The following is a 23,595-nucleotide window of genomic DNA, read 5'->3' as shown; positions in this document are numbered from 1 at the left end:
AATAAGGCCCTTACTATATATGCAGGCCATTTATTTACCTAAGTAATGTCCAAGGAGTTTTCCAGTCAGGCTTCATGAGATACATAATTGGCTTACACCTCTTGTAAGGGCATTATTCAACTTTACTTGGAGCTGCACAGTTTGTTTTTATCAACAGACACTCCTTATCTGCATAGGTAGGTTTTCGGTAAGGTGGAACGAACCCTTTAAGATGCAACCATTGCTGTCATTTTAATGGTAGAATTTCCTTTGACTGACAGTAGTTTAGTCCGCATGCTAGAAGGCAAGCTAGTTTTTAAGATAACTGCAGTATGATATCTCTAACCTGGCTGGTGGCAGAAGGTAAGTAAATTAAGAAGGTAAGTAAGAATGAGTCAGTGGAACAAGGCAGAATCACAGATCCAGGAGAGTTCTATCATAAAATGTATATATATATATATATATATATATATATATATATATATATATATATATATATATATATTATTACTGGTATACTGTATATATATGTATATATATATATATATATATATCAATAAGTTCTGCATTAGAAACCATCTGAGATAAGGTAAGCCTACTTCCAAATCTTTTTCTTAGATATTCAGACCTAAATTTTTAAGATTCAGAATTCATTTCCCTTAATTTCTCACATCTCGATGCTACTGCATGTCTTGGAATATTCTTTGAATTATTCATGTCTAATAACTTCTGACTAATTTTGCTAATTTCAAATTTCTGCATTGTGAAAATGACTAAATCGAAATGGTTTTAGATATAAAACTGAATAATGGGGCGCAGCAAAAGGGAATAGGTCCCTCAAGTTCCCAAGTTCAATAAACAGACCTTTTTTTTCCTCCCTTCACAGAGCTGTCACCAATAATGTCTTCAATGAGTTAATGCTTAACAGAATCAATAAAAGAAAAATATAACAAACTGGCTACAAGATACACCTCTAATGCCTAACTTGTTCTGTGCTGCTTCTGTTTCAACACTGATAAGTAATGTCATAGCATGCTCCCTTGGATGTCCTTGGTCTTTTATGTGCACACCATTCGTAACAGAAAGTGTGTACTTTAAGATTCCCATATCCAAGCCACCCTTCCATGTACTGAACAGAAATGCCAGTTTGGGATAGAAAATGACATTTGTAGTATGGCTTCATATGTTTGTGTATGTGGTCTGATCATCACTTTATATATTCCCAACACTAACTAGAAGATGAATATATAATTCATACAGATCTGGCCATGCACATGAATAATTAACTTAAATTATTGCAAATATAGAAAAAACCTGATGCTTTTTCATAATGAGTAGCAAACTTTCCATTTCTGCCCTCATTTACATTCTGCTTTATGCGTATAGGCCATGGATGTCATATTATTGGCTTTTTTCTTGTCTGTGCCCCAGGTTAAATAATACACACTGTAACCCATCCATCTGCGATCTGCTTAGGGAACTTGGCAGTTCTGGTAGACTATCCCCTAACGCTGCCCCTAACCACTGCAATGTTTTTAGCTTTTAGCCTTTGTTATGTTCTTTAGGTGGGGCGTATTACCTTATATCAAGAAGTCTAGGGCCAGAGTTTGGTGGATCCATAGGACTTATTTTTGCCTTCGCCAACGCTGTGGCTGTAGCTATGTACGTGGTCGGATTTTCAGAAACTGTTGTGGAGATTTTAAAAGTGAGTATTAATTAAAAAATGAAATGTAATATCTATGAAGATGTTTGAATAGACTCTCTGAGGCTGTTAATCTTCCTAGAGGGTAATAAACAACTCAAGTGTATAGTTTTATGGCTGTTTTTTTCTCTAACATTTTCCTCAAAGTCACTCCGTGTAGATGTTCCTTATTTTGTGTCCCATTTTACAATGACGTTGAAAGGAGCTGCTGTATTCCAACTTTCTTTCCAGGATGCTTCAGATTTAATTTGTTGTTTTCTTCATAAATAGATCTCCTTATAATATAGCATCAAATGGTTGATTGCGATAATTGCTAATCAACCATTGACTACAATAAATAAATAAATAAAATAATAATAAAATTAGCAAAATTACCTACTTTAAACATATTATTCTGTTTCACATCAGCTAATTTAGCCATTTTCAGTAAATTTTTACAGTTTTGTTCACATTTTGTTTTTGTTTTTTTTTACCTGCCAATGACAGTCTGAGATTACTGACATATTAGAAAAAAATACTGATGGCATATGTTTTTAACTCAGCAGACTTTCTTCCCTGAAGTTTAGAGTCATCCGCCCATTATTGTGGACCTTAGGAACATTTAGAAACCTTAGTAACTTTTACAATAATAAAGCCTAAGTTTCGTCAAAACATGTTTTTAAAAAATGATCACAAGTGACAGTCAATGTGATGTTTCATGTGTGCTGCTGGATGCTGCTTTCATTGAAATCTTCTGTTTTCTGATCCCACTCTACCTCTGCAGTGGTAATCTCCCAGTGCTGTTGTGGTCAATGAAGCCGAGGGACCTGCCTTATACACTCATCAAGAGTGCCGACTATGCCCACCTTTCCTGTCCCCCTCCTCTATTCATAGAAGCTGTACTATAGCTTCAAACAATGAAAAGCAATCTATGAATGAAAGAGGCGGACCTTTCATTCATCTGCCTCTCCTCCATTTATAAAGTCCTTTTCATTCATTGTGAGCGTGACGGTACCCCATAGGGCACAGTTGTCAAACACAAGGCCCGCGGGCCGAATCCGGCCCTCCAGGCCATTTCATGTGGCCCCCGCACCTCTCCTGCAGATGCAGGAGAGCTCCAGCCCTCCTCTGGTCCTCCTCCAGACCCCTACTTTCTGCTGTCAAGCAATGCATCCAGCTTCTTCCCAGCAGCAGCATAAGGAAAGGGGGTGCATTGTGATGTTAGGAAGAGTAGGGAACTCAACTTCTGATGGTGGGGTGACTCTTGACATCTAATGTAAGGGGAAGGGATGCGCTGGACATCTAATCTTACAGATACAACCGGCCCTTTTGAGGACAATCAATGAAATTGAGTTGGACACCCCTGCCATAGGGCAAAGGACCGCGCTCTACCGCAGATGGACACCGGCGGCAAAAGCGCCCTGAGGCAATTCAGTTCGCATAGCTAGCGCTATACAAGTCACTTATTCATTCACTCATTCATTCATTCATTCACAGAAGCTATAGTATAGCTTCGATGAATGGAGAAGGGGGGCTCAAAAGACAGGCATAGTTGGAACTGTTAATGAGTGCATGTCACAGGTCCAGCACTGCCATTAACCCCTGCAGTAATTGAAGATTACAGATGTGGGATATGGAAGCAGAGCAGTGCTTCAGATTTCCTCTATTACATCTGGCACCAGCGCACATTTTCCGTAAATTTAGGATTTAAAGATTTGGTTTAAAGCGATATGTGTTTTTTTGATAGATTTGTAGTGCTACCCCATAGAAGCTGCTGTAGCCTAACTGGTTCTTTCCCAAGAATAGTGCAGAGGCAGCCAGGCACACAGCAACAGTTCACTCACTCTGGCTCAGTAGTCAGTCTAGGGGATGTCTTTTTAGGATTTTTATTGCTGTAGAACTTGGATGGGGTGAAGGGTGATATAGGATACTCCAAATTTACTGAATATTTGCAGGAGGACACTCCATTTTGATAAGCCTCTCTGAACAGTCTCTATGCAGGAACAAGTATAGATGGCAGAACTGAGCCCTTTCAAAAACTATCTCTGTCAGAGCTGCCACTGGCTCTTCCACCCAAAGGAAACACCACACAGTCACCAGGACCCTGAGCTCAGGTCGGTACTCACAATGTCACAGGATCACTGACCCCCCTTTCAGTATCCACTGGACACTCTTCAGTGAGGGAGAGGTTAATGATCACAATGCCCTGGGACAACCAAACCCTTTCCAACTTTCCCCAGGGCACTCTTTATTGAGTTCTCCAGACCAGGTCCTTATGTGAAATCCTTTGATTAGCTCCAGAAAAGGATCTTTAGAAGTAGCCTCCCCCTCCATCTTTGCCACAGCTGGGACTTTAATGAACATACAGAAAACTCCAGCAGTCTACCCTAAGGGACAGAGTCCCTTAGGCTTGGAACTCATCCAGTAGAATGAGAACTCCCACTGCTGTAGGCCTCAGACTATTAATGTGCTTTCCAACCACCTACTGGGCCCTCCTTCCCAGGGATTGACTGAAGCACAATAAATATTCAGGCTGCCCATTTGCCTTGCCCAACCTTCTATATTCCAGAAGCCTCAAGAAAGCAGGGGAGAGCAATCAAATTTCAGCCTGTGAGATCCAGAACAGCCAAAAGCAAACATCAGCTGTTCCATTGATTACAATGGAGCCAAAAAGAACTAAATGTGCCTAACATCCTAGCAACCTAACTAGGAGGGTGCTACACATTAACATTATGTTTGCCTTCTGTTCATTTATTTATTGGATTGAAGATAGCTAAAGCCCTTTATATATTGCTATACTAATCAGTTTAACATTTTGCTGAAAAGCTTTTATATGTATGTCAAATAATATACTCTTTATAGAAGTAGTCGTGATATATATATATATTTTGAGAGAATATCAGGGCTGTTAGCACTTTTTGTAGATTTATGACAGACTAGGGTTAAATGTTTTACTTATACTTTTGCCAGGGATATTTCAAACAGATCTCTTAAACTGGAACTCCTTTAAAACAAGAGACCTCCTGACCTTCAAGCAGAGAGATTAATACGTGTGCTCCCTTCTAGACTTATAATTAAGCTCCATCATGTTCCCGTCATATGATGGACCATCTGTCATGGCAGACCTGGGGAAAATGTCTTTTTGACACCTTATTAAAAAATAACTACACTTCTAAAACACAGTTACCTTTTTACAAGTACATTTACATTGTTATAAATTTTGAATTTTATATATATATATATATATATATATATATATATATATATATATATATATATATATATATATATATTTATATATATCTATACCGGTATATATTCGTCAGTGATATTAATAATTCTTTACTGTGTCTGAAGCATGCTGATTCACTGTCAGTGTGCTTCTCACATGAATGATTTGCACACGTGCTGCTGTACAATTTATTTTTCTTTCATTACTCTTTAGGACAATAATGCAATTATGATAGATGAAATAAATGACATCCGGATTGTGGGCGCAATAACAGTTGTCCTATTGCTTGGCATCTCTGTGGCTGGCATGGAGTGGGAAGCAAAGGTAAGTTATTGTACTGTAAGACTGTTTACTGATACTCCATCAGTTTTTATAAAGTTACATTTCATATAATACCCTCCATTACACTAAGTGCCGGTTCACACAGGGGCGGCACGACTTGCAGGTCGCCTCAGCGAGGCGACCGTCAAACGACTTCCGAGGCGCCTGACAAGTCGCCCCTGTGTGAACCGAGCCTAAATGGCTCCAAATTACATTTCCAGGTGTATGTGACTCCATGTTTGCATTATTTTTTTATTTATTGACCCCAACTATATTGCATCATATAAATTGCATCATATAAAAAATAAAGTAGAACATGAATAATTACTGGAGCAACTATAACTCTTTACTGTATATGTTGGTTTTACTCCAATGTAATGGGTACATAGTGCCAATTCAGAATGCAATAGATCCTAAAACACTAAAATATTAGCATAGCAAAGGCATGAAACTAGGAAGTCTATTTACAAAAGATGGACAAATCTATCCCCTTTCGCACCCATTTGCTGGGCACAGGCAAATATTGCATAGAGCAATGGCAGCAAAAGGAAAATGAAAGGATTAAGTGAATTTTCAGTATACTGTCAGTAAACTTTCAGCAAATCTGCAGGGAGTGTCGATGTAGATGAAAGAGTAGTGCAACTCTTCAAAATCACTGCAAGTTATAAGATTCACCTAGTTCAAAGTGGAAATATTAAGACATTTCCTGCCTTAAAATATTAAACATTTTATTGAAAGAATAATTATATGTTAAAAGAGGAAATTGAGATATTAGCAAAATTTAAGGCTGAGTGAATGTGTTGAACAATAATGTTGGTGATTGTCATGTGGATGAGCCATTGATACTTTTTGAGTAGATGGTCATGCTGACATCAGTTATACAGTCTTGTGTGCATTAGCAGAACTCTTAGACACATGTTTTTCAAGATCGCACAAGTGGGACACTTCACAGGGCAGCTGCATATAAGGAAACCACAATAAAGCAGAAAGAGTTAAAATTTCTGGTCATTTTTGGATACTTTTGGGTAAAAACATCAGGAGATTGGAAGTGGGAGGGACTTCTGAGATTGCCAAGACTCTCTGCAGCTCATGTGACATTCAGACATTTTTAACTGTACATTCTGGTTTTAATGTTTATCTAATGATTAAATATTAATATTGAGGGCTATCCATATTCAAGTGTGCCTAGGGCAGTGGTCTCAACCTTGGTGAAACCAGGGCCCAGTAAATTCTTTCAAAACCTTTCATGCCCCAACATGGCCATTGTCAACAGGTATGTCGCTATTGACATGTTACCAGAACCCATTCTAAACCCTCCTTTATACCAAAAAAATGTTTGCACTTTAGATACACTTTAAATCCATAACCTAATGTCATAGGAAGCCAAAGGGCTGATCCTTTAAAACTGAACAGAAGAAAACTAGCACACAATGGTACAGCAACCAATCAGAATTGTTTAATGTTTCCCAATAATAAACGGTGAAACCTGATTGGTTCCAATTAGTAACAACTCTAGTCTTCTCCTTTTTTTAATTGACATTTTTAATGTATTACATAGTCCCTGGAGCAGATATTTTTGCTTAGTGCCAATTTCCTGGACACCTGTCACAAATGCAAACCAGTCAGAAAGAATGAAACTTGCAACAGACAATTTTAAGTTAGGAATCAATAAAAGAAGAATGATTACTAGGGCAGCACCAAGCCTGCCAGACAGCAAAGAAATGTTTAAATATTTCAGGATGTGAAAAGCATGTACCTCCAGCAACAAGTAATAAATAAGAGCACAGGTGGAGAATAGGAAAGTAAGTGCCACTGGCATAGCTATAAGGGTCGCAGGGGTCACAGTTACAACCCAGCCCCATGCCCCAATGGGCCCATGCGGCCTCCCTGTTTTACACCTGGATAGGAGCAGCAGCATATACAGGAACCAATCCCCTCCATTTTTCCTCCTGCATCTGCTGAAAGCCTGTGTCTCCTGCTCTCCCTCCCACCTGCATTCAGTGGCTGCAGAAGAAAAATGGAGGGGATTGGCTCAAGTATATGCTGCCCCTCCTGTCTGGGTTACTCACCTCTGCTGGCCGAACTGCTATAAAAATGTAATAAATAATAAAAAATAAAATTGTAGAAATAAAAAAAAATTACAAAAAAATATATATAAAGCAGTGGTTCTCAACTCCTGTCCTCAGGACCCACTAACAGGCCAGGTTTGCAAGATAACTGAAATACATCACAGGTGGTATCACTTGCTGCTCAGTGATTGCAGTATTCTAGTCTGCATCTCCCCCAAGGTAATACTTAAAATCTGGCCTGTTGGTGGGTCCTGAGGACAGGAGTTGAGAACCACTGATATAAAGTAACTATAATAAAAAAAAACTACTAAAACCATCCACTGCCCTTTGACTCACACTGTCCACTGCTCTACTGATTGACTTTATCCACTGCTCTACTGGCACCATCCACTGCTCTACTGACTGACACTGTCCACTTTTAGGCCTGATTCACACCTATGCATTTTTAATGCTTTTTGCACTTTGCAGATTTGCACTACAGAATGTGTTCCCTAGGAAACCATGTTAAATGGACTGTAGTGCAAATCTGCAAAAAGCACCAAAATGCATAGGTGTGAATCAGTCTTAAAGGTGGGCTAAGTTTTTATTTTTACAGTAACATTTGCTTTATTATATTTTTCTAAGTTCTCCTTACTATTTAGGGTGGTATGTCAAAATGTGGACAGTTTCTCCAAAATCTTTTGAATTACACTGTTAATATGTAAATAAAGATCTTAAATAACCCTTTAACCACTTGGAGTTTCTTGGAAAGTGGTGAAAGAAGCAACTTTTTTTTCAGGGCCCACAAGCTGCAGGCAAACAATAACCCAATAGATGATTGCAAGCTCCCCTGTCAACTTACTGTGTGCACTGCAGCTCAGTTGGACCAGATAGCTGGAGAAGGCTTCTTTCTATTTGTGGTGCAGCTCTGAGCTGATCAATGAGTTCCCTTCACCAAGATGGAGCTCCTGCCTACAGCTTGGGCCCCAATACAGTGTCAGTGTCCCGAACTCCTGCCAACTCCTGAAATGAGGGCAAAGCTACAAGCCTCTGTTTAGCCAGCTCTGGCTGCCGCTCTGTACTCATAGAGAAGCTGGAGCCTAGTGTGTGCTATTTTATTGGTACTGTAAAGATGGCCATACACTGTTAGCCAGTGAGTAGTTAGAAAGATCCCCCTCAATGGGACATTGTATTCTGACAGTGGCACCTGCTGCTGTCAGTGTCAGAATACACTGATCAGCGGCTGAAGTGGGTATGGCCACATACTGATCACAGTTCGGTCGGTCCCTGCAGAGCCAGCTGAATTTCCATCAGTGTATGACCAGCTTAAAGCTCTCTGTCAGAGCAGACAGGAGGCCGTGGCCCATCAGGAGGGAGTCCACAGCCTTGCAGCAGGCTAAAGCCCACTGGTTGAAAACCACTGGCCAAGGGCACCATGAACCCTGAATTAAAACCTCACGCCATTACAGGTAAAAGTGTTGCATTAAAATATCAATTATTCAATTTTTGTTTAGTCCTACTTTATCCTCATCATACATACTTGCAATAGGCAAGATTGGGAATAATACTGTATATCCACTTCATGCCGGGAGGGCGTACATGGATGTCCTTCCATTTCAGTGGTTATACTGGGTTGATGACTGCACCCACAGGCATCAACCCAGTATTGTTCTTTTCAGCTTGTGATTCCCTGCACCGTAAGAACAATCATAGCGGTACATGAGCCGCTTGATTGTTCTTAAACGTGGTGGGAGGGGACATCCCCCCCTCCAGCCACCCTTCGGTGCTTCTACCGGCTCGCCCGTGCGATCAGCGAGCCTGAGAAGGAGTCCACCGGCGCCGGAAGTTGACCATAGAGATTTCCGAGGAACAGATGGTCCCTGGTCATCTCTATGACTCTCGGAGGCCTGGGCGCAACATTATGACGTCACGCCCGGCCTGGCAGTTGCAAATACTGCCCTGTAGTCAGCTGGAAAGCCAAGATCGTCCTGGTTTTTTTTTAATCTCAGGCTTGCCAGCCTGGGGGCGAGATGTGGGGTCTTATTGATGTCACATCTCTCCATAAAGAGGACCTGCCATGCACTATTCCTATTACAAGGGATGTTTACATTCCTTGTAATAGGAATAAAAGTGATCAAAAAAAGTTTTTAAGGAAAAGTGTAAAAATAAAAAAATTAAAATAAAATAAGCAATAAAAAGAAAAAAATTTTTAAGTGCCCCTGTACCCACGAGCTCGCATGCAGAAGCGAATGCATCCGTACCTCACGCCCACATATGTAAACGGCATTCAATCCACACATGTGAAGTAACGTTAGAGCGAGAGCAAAATTCTATCACAAGACCTCCTCTATAACTCTAAACAGGTAACCTATGGAGATTTTTAAGTACCGAAGTTTGGCGCCATTCCACAAGCATGCGCAATTTTCAAGCATGACATTTTAGTTATCTATTTACTCAGCGTAACATCATCTTTCACATTATACAAAAAAATTGGGCTAACTTTAGTGTTTTGCTTTTTTTTTAATCTATGAAACTTTTTTTCCCCAAAAAAAGCATTTTAAAAATTGCTGCGCAAAAAACATGTGACATAAAAAGTTGCAACGACCGTCATTTTATTCACTAAGGGCTCTGCTAAAAAAACATATATAATGTTTGGGGGTTCTGAGTAATTTTCGAGCAAAAAAAATGGTAATTTTTACATGTAGGAGCAAAGTGCCAGAATTGGCCCGGATGGGAAGCAGATATACAATGTTGAAGAAGTGCCTTAGCCAGCAGTATGTGCAGTAGAGGAGTGAGGAGGGTATGACAGCAGTGAGGATGGCAACAAATAGGGAGTTCAAGTAAAAGGGGTACATTTTACTATAATTTCCATTTTAGTGGTTTGAGGTCACTTTTAGTGGTTACAGCTGTTCTTATATCTATCTTTAATTCTAGTGCTCAAGTTTTGCATTGGGCATTTTTCACATATAGTAGTGCATAAGTATTCATACACTGAACAAATAGGAAGTGAAGCTGATATACAGGAAGAAAACTCTAATGCTGCGTACACACTATTGGACTTTCCGACAACAAAACTGTGGATTTTTTTCCGAAGGATGTTGGCTCAAACTTGTCTTGCATACACACGGTCACACAAATGTTGGCCCAGAATTCCGAACGCGAGAACGCGGTGATGTACAAGACGTATGACGAGTTGAGAAAAAGGAAGTTGAATAGCCAGTGCGGCTCCTTCTGCTTGATTCCGTGAACTTTGGTGCGAGGACTTGTGTACACACAATCGGAAATTCCGACAACAAAGTGAAGTTGGCGGAAAATTTGAGAACCTGCTCTCAACCATTTGTGGCCGGAAATTCCGACAGCAAATGTCTGATGGAGCATACACACGGTCGGACTTTCCGACAACAAGCTCACATCGAGCCGGAAAGTCCGAAAGTCCGGAAAGCCGTCGGAAAGTCCGACCATGTGTACGCGGCATAACATTGCTAAGGAGAGAGTGCATGTGATTAAAATCGGCTGTGTGCACGAAGTTTCCAGTACCAATGAGAGAAGAATAGACAGAAACATGAGAGCATACTCATTGAGGGTGTAAACCTGAATGAGTGCTCTCCTTTTTTTATTCTATATACTGGACGTGATATAGGAAGCACAGCTAAGAGTAGTGAAAAGGCCATTTCAGGGTTGGCATGAATACTGGGAAGTGAGGTGAGTGTGCCAAGGACAGGATATGTAAAAAAAAAGAAGCCAATGGGTATGCTGGAGGTGGGGTTGCACTCTACTGGTGACAGAATATCTCATTTGAAAGTTAGAGTGGGATTTTTCTTTTATACTGTACAAGATAGTGGGGTTGATTCACTAAAACTGGATAATGCAAGATCTGGTGCAGCTCTGCATAGTAACCAATCAGCTTCCAGGTATTTTTGTCAGAGTTTAATTGAACAAGCTGAAGTTACAAGCTGATTGACAACCATTCACAGCTGCACCAGATTTTCTACGCTCTAGTTTTAGAAAATCAACCCCATTATGTCATATACACTAATATCCCAATCACAGAGACAAGTAGACGTGTAGTTGACTCATATACCAACTAGCCTACCTCTTTGCTTTTGAAATTGCAATATCAGAAGAAAAGGAACACCCAGCACAAAACTCACACAACACACTATGCAGATAGGGCCCTGGATATTTTTGAACCCAGGGTCATAGCTCTGCAATGCCACCTATTAAAGGACAATGCTGTCCTTCAACTAGAAAATCCGTGATGTGGTCACTTGGCCTGACAAGGGGTTGAAAGCCCCTCTGATTCGTTGCCAGCTCCCACCAAGCCGGCCAGGGTATCTCCCATCTCCCTTCATGCTAGAGATAAAATAGGGTACGCACACACCTGTAAGGGGAGAGATTCTGCTATCTTGACTAATCACATTCTCCTGGCCTGAGCCCATCTCAATAATAACAATTAGCTTTTCAATGATTTTTCCATGGAAGCAGCATTTCTTGAATCATTTTGCAACTTAATTACTCCACATGCAGAACATAGTTCAACATCACAGCTCAACATCATAACACAAAGTGTCTGGCCAACTCTCATATACTTCTCCTTGTAGGTCCTCCTCTAATAAGTTGTCTCTCTCTGAGTCTCTACAGCAGGGCTCTCAAACTGGCGTCCCTCCAGCTGCTGCGAAACTACAAGTCCCATGAGGCATTGCAAGGCTGACTGTAACAAGCATCACTCCCCCAGACAGAGACATGATGGGTGGGACTTGTAGTTTCACAACAGCTGGAGGGCTGCCAGTTTGAGACCCCTGCTCTACAGCCTCGTCTGAAGGGTCCTCCTTTTCTCAGGTTAGAGATTTGCATAGTGTATATAAGGGGTTGCCTGTTTCCATCAGTCCCCTGCCTGATACTTCTCCCACACTATGTTTTTATAGGGACACCGCACTTCACCTACTTGCCATAGCCAAAGAAGGGACATTACTGAAAGGGGTACTAACCCCTGCTGACAAGGTCCCTGATATTGACAATCATTTTTGCAGAGGATATAAAGTGTTTAGATACTAAGAATTCAGTAAATTAACTTACTGTTCTATAAGTTATAAATGCATCAAGTTTATCATCAACAGATAGTCTGTATAATAATGGCAGATCATAAATGGAAGATCAAATGAGGAGAAGCTTCACTATATGAACTTTGCATCATGATGAGTTTTCTCTCTGAGTCTCTACAACCTTCCCTGAAGGGTACTCGCCTTCCCAGGCTAGAGACTTACATAGCGTATATGAGGGGTAGCCTGTCTCCATCAGTCTGCTGCCTGATAATCCTCCCATACCATGTTTTTAGAGGGACTCCACCCGCTTGCCATAGCCAAAGAAGGGACCTTACTGAAAGGGGTACTAACCCCTGCTGACAGAGACCTTGATACTGACAAGACCTACAATCATTTTTGCTGAGGATTTGAAGTGTTTAGATTCCGAGAACTCAGTAAATTAACTTACTGTTCTATACGTTATAAACATCAAGTTTATCATCAACAGGTAGTCTGTATAATAATGGTGGATCATAAATATATATAATACATTGGCTTAAGGTTATCCAACATATTTTATAGACACTTCAGTGTGTTATGGAAGATCAAATGAGGAGAAACTTCACTACATGAACTTTGCATCATGATGAGTTTACTTAGGAGCAATCACTAAATACCATAAAACTCAGACTTAACTACAGCAGATGTATAACTTGGTAATGTTATATGATGGACCATAACACTGTGACTTATTTGTCCTCTGTTCCGCTATCTCGCCTTTAGAGAACTTGTCTTTGTAACGTTATTCACATTACCAGCTACATTGTGTGTCATAAACCTTCAATTTACGATGTCTAGCATTTGTCTCCACACACATTATAAATATCGGTAATTGTCATGGGTTACAATAATAACAAAAGTTAAAAAAGTAAGGAATGTGTAGTCATAAATTCTTTTTAGATTGTGAAATTTAGTTGGAAAGGGCATTCACCTTTAATTGCATTATAAATTTATGTCATTTTGGACTTTAACATCGTACCTGGGAAAGGTAATATTTTTAGCCAATTGAAGGCCATTAACTCACAAATGTGTTCAGCAATATAAATCAGGCATCATGTTATATATCCTCCACACACACGGACTATAAAGAAATTACTGGATCAAGTACTTTTCAATTTATATCTAGGACATTATTGATTTTGTGCAATAACCCTTAGCAACTGATCAACTTTATATACTTAGTGTATCTAATTCTGCCTGTCAGGTCTCCAGGAGCCGATGGCATCATCTAGTCTCTTCATAACTATTATTCAAAATTGTCATTCATAGTTATTGTTCATGAGCCAGAGATTTCTAGCAAACTGGAGATCATTATGTATACCATGAAGATAGCTTCCAGTAATGAGTATAGGCAATCATGTTTATTCAGTAAGGCACAGCAAGGAGCACTGATGATGTGCACAGCCTACAAATCCGATTTCAGTTGACTATATAGTCAGATGAATGAAGGGTGTTTTCTGGCTGGATGCTGTGGGCTGCTGCATTTTCTATATTTTCATTGCACTTTGGATTATAGGCCTGAGCATGCTGACTGTCACATTTCAAGCGGTATTAAACCCCAAAGCAAACATTTTTATTATATTGCTGCCTACACATTCTTATGTATGGCGGCTGCATTCGTTTTCTTTTTAGAGTTTTCTTTCCTTTACTTTCACCTGGTGATCCAACCAGTAAGTCTGTTGTTTTTTCAACAGAACAAGCTGTCCTGAAGAACCATTTACCACTGGCAGTGATGCTTACAATGGTCATCTTATATTTATTTATGTAAAACCTTTATACTAAAAGGAACAAAACTGTTGCTGTATCTGCTTAAAAAGCATTAGCTGTTTGGCTTCAATTGGTTAGTGTATCTAAATCTGCTAGTATATCTTATGCCGTGTACACACGGACTGACTTTTCGGCATCAAAGGTCCGACGGTCTTTCCGACGGACTTCCGACGGACTTTCGAACGAACTGACTTGCCTACACACGATCACACCAAAGTCTGACGGATTTGTATGTGATGACGTACGACCGGACTAAAATAAGGAAGTTGATAGCCAGTAGCCAATAGCTGCCCTAGCGTCGGTTTTCGTCCGTCGGACTAGCATACAGACAAGCAGATTTTTTGACCGGACTCAAGTCCGTCAGAAAGATTTGAAACATGTTTCAAATCCAAAGTCCGTCAGTTTTTTGCCCGAAAAAGTCAGCTGCAGGTCCAATGAAGCCCACACACGGTCGGATTGTCTGACGGATTCATCCCATCGGACCAGTCCGGTCGAAAAGTCCGCCCGTGTGTACACGGCATAACACCCCCCCCCCCCCCCAGACTGACTGACAATGCTGCTGTCCAAAGGTGTCTCTGTTGCTCCTTCATCCAGAGTGTATGCACTCTAATACAGGAGGTGTGTTACTGGCTGGATCACCAGGTGAATACAGAAGGAAAAAAAAAGCTAAATAATATTAAAATAATTGAAAAAAAAAAAAAAAAGCTTAAAAAGAAAACAAATGCAGCCACCACATCTAAGAATTAGTAGGCTGCAATATATTACAGTTTTAGGTTTAATACCGCTTTTAAAAAAAGAAGTTCAGGTTTTTAAAAAAAACAAACAATCATACTCACCTATATGGATGCAGCATCAATTTGATGCTATTTGATGGGTTCTGCAGCTTTCTGGGACCTGTGACATGTTCCAGAAGTCTGCGGGGGGAGCAGGGGGGCCGAACTTCTGCTCAGATCACTGAGGCAATCTGACCAGAAGTGGGGGAGTGGGTACTTGCAAAACAAGGTACCTGCCCCCCCCCCCCCAAAAAAAATGATGTCCCAAATGTTAAGGAGGGAGAGCGAAACTTCTCCTTTTGGGTGAAATTCCACTTTAAAGTGATTGTAAACGATCGTTTGTTTTTTGTTTGTTTTTTTAAATAACAAACATGTCATACTTACCTCCACTATGCAGCTCATTTTGCACAGAGTGGCCCCGATCATCCTCTTCTGGGGTCCCCCGGCGGCTCTCACGGCTCCTCCCCACATCAGATAACCCCCTAGGAGAAGCGTTCTCCCGAGGGGGTTACCTTGCGGGCGCACTCCCGAGTCCAGCATTTGCGTCCACAGACACGAATGCCGGACTCGGCCCCACCCCCCGGCGCCCGCGTCATTGTATTTGATTGACAGCAGTGGGACACAATGGCTGTGCTGCTATCAATCTATCCAATCAAGAGCCAGGACCCCGTGGAGAGAGGGACAGCGCGTCCCTACCGAGGAGATGAAGGGGCTCAGGTAAGTAAAATGGGAGGGGGCTGGGGGGCCGGTGACTGCCAGGCCTGAAAAGCGATTCGGAAGCGCCGCAACACAGGTGCTTTTAACCCCTTGTTAACCCCTTCTTGGAGGTTAAAACCAAAAAGCACCTCTTAAACAGCGTTAACGGACCTGCCGCCCCAGTGTGAAAAGGGTCTTAGCTTAATCACCATTTTTTGTGATATGGCACTGCATTATTTTAACTAACAATTGCGCGGCCATGCGACACTGTACCCAAATAAAAGTTTGTCCTTTTTAATCCCACAAATAGAGCTTTCTTTTGGTGGTATTTGATCACCTCTGCGGTTTTTATTTTTTGTGCTATAAACAAAAAAAGAGCGACAATTTTGAAAAAAAAACAACAATAATTTTTACTTTCTGCTATAAAATACACATCCAATAAAAAAAAAAAATCTGATTTCTTTATCAATTTAGGCCAATATGTATTCTGCTACATATTTTTGGTAAAAAAAAAATACCAATAAGCGTATATTGATTGGTTTGCGCAAAAGTTATAACGTCTACAAAATAGGGGATATTTTTTATTTTTTTACTAGTAATGCCGGCGATTGGTGGCCCCAGACCCGGAAGTGTCAGATCACGTACCAGGTATGTGATCTGGCGCAGAGCAGCCACCCTGCCGCAGTGCATCTACAGTTGGCGGTCCGCATGTGGTTAATAGGAGCAGACTAGAAATAATTAAAATACAATTTGGAAATTAATATATGACTTTACATTTTGACCACAGATAAGCTTTTAGTTGTGTATGGATTATTTTTGGAAAATAAAAATATAATTTGGTGTCAGTTTAGGTAAGTATTTACTTTAGTTTCTCATTTTCAGTTTAGAAGCAGGTTCTTGTAAACTAGCGTTCGTAATGGAAAATTAACATTTGTGACACTGCAAATTTTGAAATGTCGAAATGCAGCGCACATTCTCTTCTTCTTTAATGGGATAATAATGAAGCTACTTTGCTGGTGATACTGATGGAGTTCTGCCAAACGTATTTTAAAAGGCTTTTATTTTCTAGTGATATCAAGAATAATACTATAATGCTTGTTATTTTTTTTTTTTTTGGTGCAAGTTACCACAACACCATTATCCCGTCGTTTTTAAGATCAAAGATACAACTATGTTGGTGTCCCTTGTCAATTTTACATTGAATCTTTTAAATATAACTGCCTACTCTCAAACTGTCATTTGAAGTAAAACACATAGCCAAGTATTATTCTCCACAATTTTTTTATTGTGCATTAAAAAAGAAAACAAATAAAATTAGACATGCTATCTGCTAATAGAACTTAACAAAAAGTGCATTCTATGCATCCAAAAAATTAGAAAATATACCAAATCAAATCATTATTATTCAACCAAAAAATAAAATAAAAGCCTCTTGCTTGTGTCCTGCTTCTTAATATAGGGGGTCAACAATTCCAAGAGTTGGTGAAAGCAGGGGTCCGTCATCCGGAGATAATTCCGAAAATCATCCGGATTATTCTCTTGGAGCTCCCGCAGCAAAGGCATATGACATAATTGGCCACGATTAATAAAGCAACCAATTTTTGGTCCAAGAACTCCTCCTGTTCCTGGACTGGACTTGGGTCAAAGCAATAACTCCAAGGCCAATAATAAATAATAAGTTTCTCCTCCGATTCCGCAACATGTCTGGTTGCCGTTCAGCAACAAACTGAAAAGCGCAAAATGAAAAGTGCAAAATGAAAAGTGCGAATCAACACTCACTAAACTTCTACTAACACAAAATTAGCAGAAGGAGCCCAAAGGGTGGCGCTAAAGAGCTGAAAAACAACGTAGTACGTTACTACGTTCGTGTTTGTTGACCGACAATTCCTTGCCATTTGTATGCAAGACAAGTTCCTGGCCAACGCCCTTCGGACAAAAGTCCGAGGTTTTGTCTGCGGAAAATCCGATCGTGTGTACGAGGCTTAATTCTCTTATTACATGAGCTCGTTGTAAACTAACAGTTTCAACTCAAGGCTAAGCTAACTGCAAATACAGTACTTTCCCCAATGTATAACTTGTTTGCGAAGGTCTCTGAAACCTAAAGCAATATTGTACATTTATTGTAGAACAATATACGAAACAGGCTGTCTTTATAGTCTCACTATATTGTAGAAATTGTACCAAGACACGTTTTGAAAATGGTGACATATATAATTTTATTGCTATTTTTCTATTACTGAGCTGTAACTGATGGACTGTAGTATACCTGTTTCCACTATCTGAATCCAGACACTAAATTGTAAGCACGCTCACCGAACCTTCCTTTTATAACCAGACTCAGGTTGTTCTGCTGATCATACTGCTCATTGCCATTGCCAATTTTTTCATTGGAACCGTTATTCCTACTACAGAGGAAAAGAGATCACGAGGATTCTTTAACTACCAAGGTAAACTATTGTTGCATATATTTTGGATTGAAAGCAAATATGGTATGGGAATTGTGTGCTAAACATACTTACCATTCTTACTATATTCATACTTGCTTTACCTAATATTCTTGGCAAAGGTTTTTTTTTATTTTTTCCCCTCTTTTTTTTTGGTTTCAATGTGAGCCCCAAAAATAGGGAATCAAAGCATCGGAAGCCCTGAAATCATGAAGAAGCCTGAATTACATATTGTGGTTGATTTGCTAAAACTGGAAAGTGCAAAATTTTGTGTAGCTCTGCATAGAAACCAATCAGCTTCCAGTTTGTTTTTTTTGTCAAAGCTTAACCACTTGCCGACCAGTGACATACCGGTATGTCACTAGAATTCAAGTGGTTATACCGGTAGGATGCCTGCAACTGCATTTTTTTCAGAGCCCACCGTCGGCTCTCTTTTAGCCTACATTCAGATCGGGCTGTTTTGACATGCGATTTGACTGTCTGAATCAGTGCAACGCTGTAAAGTTTATGGCGTCACTCCGATTCCCAAAAGTAGTTCCTGCACTACTTTTGGCAACTTTGGGGGGTGATTTGAATAGATATCTGTGCATGAACCCGCACAGATGTCTGTCAAATCGCCCCCAAAGTCGGACTGAAATGCTGGTTTGAAATTGTGCGAGTTCAGCTGAACTCACATGATTTTAAACCGACCCTCAGTGTGAACGTTGGCTTAAAAGCAATCCTAGCCACTAACTAGCAGCTGGATTGCTTTTACAAGCAGTGGGAGGAGATGTCCCCCCCTCCAGCCACTTCCGTGTCTTCCTCAGACTGTCCCATCCCCACCAGGACAACCGATCGACCAGCCAGCACTTCCACCAGCTGATCATAGAGCCGACCAACGACTGGATTTGCTTTGTTTGGCTCTATGATATAGTAACCCATGACCTTATATCACTTCCGGTTCACCCAGATATAAACAGCGCCAATTTTAAAAATAAAAAGCATTTGATCACACCAATCTTGGTGTGACAGCAAAGGCGGTCCTGCACGCATGCAAACGGCGATCGTCCCACACATGTGAGGTATCACTTAGAACATCAGAACATCGGCAGAAATTCTAGCATTGGACCTCCTGTGTAAATCAAAAGTGGTAACCTGTAAAGGCTTTTAAAGCATTGTCTATGGATAGTAAAATGTATGCTGTTTGTCGCCGCTGCACGGGCATGCACAATTTCAAAGCATATGTTTGGTCTCTATTTACTCAGCGTAACATCAACTTTTATATTTTACCCAAAATTGGGGTTATGTATTGTGTTTTTTGCATTCAAATTTAAAAAAGTGTATTTTTTCCAAACAAATCACGTTTGAAAACCCACTGAGCAAATACCGTGTAAAAAAAAAATAAAAATTGCAAAACCCACCAATTAATTCTCTAATGTTTGGGGGTTCTAAGAAATTTTCTAGCAAAAAATACTGATTGTTACATGTAAACAAAAAATGCCAGAAAATGCTGGGGGGTCAAGTGGTTAATTGAACAAGCTGAAGTTAGATGCTGATTGGCTACCATACAAAGCACCAGATTTTGCACTGTCCAGCTTTAGTAAATCAACCCCTTAGGTAGGCCACAGACGATGCAAATTTCTATTCTACAGCAACGGGGTTTAAGGAAAGAAATTTGCACGATTCCCCCTTAAAGCCCCGTACACACAGGTTGAATGTTGGGAGACAACGGCCGGTTCAAAAAATAAAAAGCCGACATTCTGGCCGTGTGTATGTCAGTCTGTCGGACAGTCAGTTCTGTTGGTTCTGTCAGAGGAGCAAGCTGGAAAACCAGCAGCCAACCGACTCCCAATCAGTGCTCTCGGCCAATGGCGGAGAGTGCTGATTGGAGTGTTCTGGTGGGGGGGAGGGGCACAACAGATCAGCGGTTCAGGTTCAGATCCTGCTGAACCAGCCAACATTTGAACCGTCTATAGCCGGCCTTCCTTGGCTAAAGCACCGTGTAGCATAAACAACTGCCATTGTTAACAACTAAAATACTCTTACCCTTTATTTTATTTTATCTTTTGTTGCATCTATGTGCTGCTGACCTCTCCCAGCCTCTTTGCAGTCAGTTTCTGGCAACATACTGCAATGGCAGTACAGCATGTCTCAAGGGGGGTTTCCTGATGGTGACAACAGTGGACCATGGCTACGCTGAAATGGCCAAATCTCCATCGGAAACCAGTGTGACAATGCAGGTGTACAATTAGGTTACAGAGTTACAGACATACCATTGTGACCCTATTAGCAGGATCACACAACCCTGGTCCCCGCTGCATTTATCTCCATCCTTGATTGTCTTCTGCTGCCCACACAGCCAGTAATGGACTCTGGGCATCTGAAAAATGCAGTATACAAACCAGAGGCTTTGTAGCATCATGTGGTGAGCGGGCACTGAACAGTGCCAACATGTGACCGTTCTGATCACTGAGAATCATTCTGAGCTGTCCCAGAATAAAGAAGGGTGCAAAGAGCATGGCTTTAAAACGCCCAATCTGCTACATCAGATAGCATGGACATTAAAAGATAATCATCCAAGGAGGTGAGTACAGAAGAGACAGAAGGTGTAGGGAGGATGCTATGAGTTCATTTACCGTTTCATGTTTTTCAAAAAGGTGAACTCAACTAACCCTTTAATTATTGGGTTTACATGTACTTCAAGAGTAACAATATTTTTTATATTTAAAGCTGAACTTTGGGCTAAAAAAACCTTCATTTTATTATATTCCACGATAAACACAAAATATATACAGTAGATCCACTGTGTGCACCAAATGCCTCCGCAAACCCAGATTCTGCCTTGTCAAGTAGTTGTGACATCATCACTGTGCTGTACATAGCTTGTGCAGAGAGCAGATCTGTGGGAGGGACCCAGCAGGCTCCACCCACTATAGGCTGCCTGCTGAAAAATATAGGAGGGGCGGATACAAGACCAGTCACCCTGCACATGGAGAGGGATCAGCAGTGAGTGGTCTTTATCACAGGAAGCTCCTGCACAGAGGTAAAGTCTCACACTGGATTATTACACAGATCTGGAGAAAATACATAAAGCACACCGAGACCCAGGGAAGAATACACATGCGTTTTATAATTAAATAATATTTGCTTATTCCGGAGTTCAGCTTTAATATATTAAAACAGTTTTATCCCAGAATCAGATTTTACTGTGTATGGCGGTAAACATTTCTAAGGCAGTTGGTAGATACAAACTTCCCTCAATGACTGAAGAGTAACTCACTGATAATAACACATAGACTATATTACTCTACTATATTGGAGTTGCATAGTAAACATAACAAGGGACTGCAATCTTCCCTAACTCACTGTTCCTGCTACCTATAAGGCCCCGTTCACACCTGAGCAATTTTCAGCTTGTAAAACGCTCAGCTCTGAAGCTCCAAAACGCCCAACAAGCAAAATCCCATTCATTTCAATGGCCACTGTTCACATATGAGCATTTTGTCACTTGAAGCAAAAAGCCTGAAGCTCAAAAAAGTACATGAGCTTCTTCTTGGCAGATTACAAGCATTTTTAGCCCAAAGATTTCAATAGAAATGCCTGACTTGAGTAGAAAAATGTTTGTAAAATGCTTGTAAAATGCTCAACTAGCAGCTCACCACCCCTAATTCCCTCTCCCTCTCCTCCCCCAGTGTTTCTTTTGGCTAAAATAAAAATGTCTGAAGCTGTAAAACGCTTGTAATACACTTCTAAAATGCTTTAAAAAAGCTTGTAAAAAGCTGCAAAAAAGCATTAAAAATTGCCTGAAAAACAACAGTAAATCGATATGCTCAGGTGTGAATGGAGCCTTACTGACCACTATCTTTATTTATCACTTCCATGTGCGAGGATTACAAAGTAATAAACATATACTCTTCCTTTACAGCTTCAATATTTGCTGAAAACTTTGGACCAGATTTTAGGAGTGGAGAAGGCTTCTTCTCTGTCTTTGCCATTTTCTTCCCAGCAGCTACTGGAATTCTTGCAGGCGCAAATATTTCAGGAGACTTGAAGGTACTTCAATTTGGTCCGTTCTACGTCAGTCCAGATTTGAAAAAAGGCAAACCAGTGCTTAAAGCGAATTTCTACTTTTGCAGTAGAATTTGAAAAAACTTTGCTTTATGATTGTTATGTTTTCCCATTCGCACAGCAAGCCTTAAAAAAATAAAAAAAAATAAAAAAAAAAAAAAAAAAGCTTACCTTTTTAGATGTTTCTTAAGAGAAAGTGTCTTGACATACTGCAAGCATATTTAGAGTGAGTCTGCAACTAATAATGAGATCTGCCAGAATAGTACAGACAGGGTTCATTATCCCCCTATAAAGAAAGCTAAGTAGGATTTTTCAGTGCTGGCGTTAGAAAAACAGCAATTAAAATGGTAAACTACATGTACCAAATATATAGTAGGAATTCCAATTTGGCTGCAAATGTAGAATTACTCTTTAAAGCCTAATGCCATGTACACACGGGCGCGGGCGGACTTTCTGACGGACTTTCGATGGACTTTTGACGGACTTCTGACAGACTTTCCGAATGAACGGACTTGGCTACACACGATCACACCAAAGTCCGATGGATTTGTACGTGATGATGTACAACCGGACTAAAATAAGGAAGTTGATAGCCAGTAGCCAATAGCTGCCCTAGCGTTGGTTTTTCGTCCGTCGGACTAGCATACAGACGAGCAGATTTCTCAATAGGAACTGGTTCTGGCGGAAAGATTTGAAACATGTTCCAAATCTAAAGTCCGTCTGATTTTCGACCGAAAAAGTCCACTGCAGGTCCGATGAAGCCCACACAGGGTCGGATTGTCCGACAGATTTGTACACGGCATAAGAGTAGCTAAAATGAAAAACTCAAAAAACACAAAAATCAGCACATAACAGTCAATAGGATTTTGCTGATTCCCGCTTCTACTAGGTGAGATCCTCCCCATTCACAGACCGGCCGCAGTAATCTTCCGCTGCAGCGGGGGTCAGTAGAACTAAAGGGATGTTACAAGCTTTCATAAAGAGTGCCCAATTATGCCTACCCTATTTGCCTAGTTATCAATGAAACAGTATCTATGAATGGACGGGGCGGACCTATCAATCATCCATTCGTCCTCCATTCATAGATCATTTTCCATTCATAGAAGCTGTAGTATAGCATCTATGTATGGCATAGCTAGGTAGAAAAAGGGAGGCATAGTTGGGCACTTTTGAGGAGGATTTCGCCCAATGAAAGAGACATCAGCACTACGGACACATCCTACTGACTGAAAGTTATATCCTTTGTGCTGTTTTTTTTTTTTTTTTTTTTTTTTTATTCTGGCTGCGCTTAGGCTTAAATGATGAGTTCACATTTTGTAACACAATATATATATATATATATCTCCGTATATAGGGTGTAACATGTAATATGTTATTGTGCTCCACTCCCCACACCCCCCTGTTTCCCTTTTGTGACATCGGGCGGGGGATCCTCTCCCCATACCCGCTGTCACAATTTTAAAAGCAGTGCAGCTGGGTGGGGCTCCTCCCAGACAGCTGCATCACTCATTCACAGAGTTGTGTGA

General features: G+C 40.5%; 1 protein-coding gene across 1 annotated transcript in view; it reads left to right on the top strand.

Moving 5' to 3' along the window:
* SLC12A1 (solute carrier family 12 member 1) overlaps positions 1 to 23,595 on the top strand; it is a 199,763-nt gene that overhangs the window by 38,574 nt on the left and 137,594 nt on the right. The window contains exons 5-8 of the mRNA XM_073618670.1: positions 1,545 to 1,684; positions 5,106 to 5,216; positions 17,914 to 18,025; positions 21,927 to 22,054. Coding sequence (XP_073474771.1) covers positions 1,545 to 1,684; positions 5,106 to 5,216; positions 17,914 to 18,025; positions 21,927 to 22,054 — 491 coding nt within the window. The remainder of the gene's footprint in view (positions 1 to 1,544; positions 1,685 to 5,105; positions 5,217 to 17,913; positions 18,026 to 21,926; positions 22,055 to 23,595) is intronic.

Source organism: Aquarana catesbeiana, linkage group LG03, assembly GCF_042186555.1.
Source record: "Aquarana catesbeiana isolate 2022-GZ linkage group LG03, ASM4218655v1, whole genome shotgun sequence".
In the NCBI taxonomy this organism is placed as follows: domain Eukaryota; kingdom Metazoa; phylum Chordata; class Amphibia; order Anura; family Ranidae; genus Aquarana; species Aquarana catesbeiana.
Note: the sequence above shows the minus strand (reverse complement) of the source record. Positions and strands in the feature narration are given on the sequence as shown.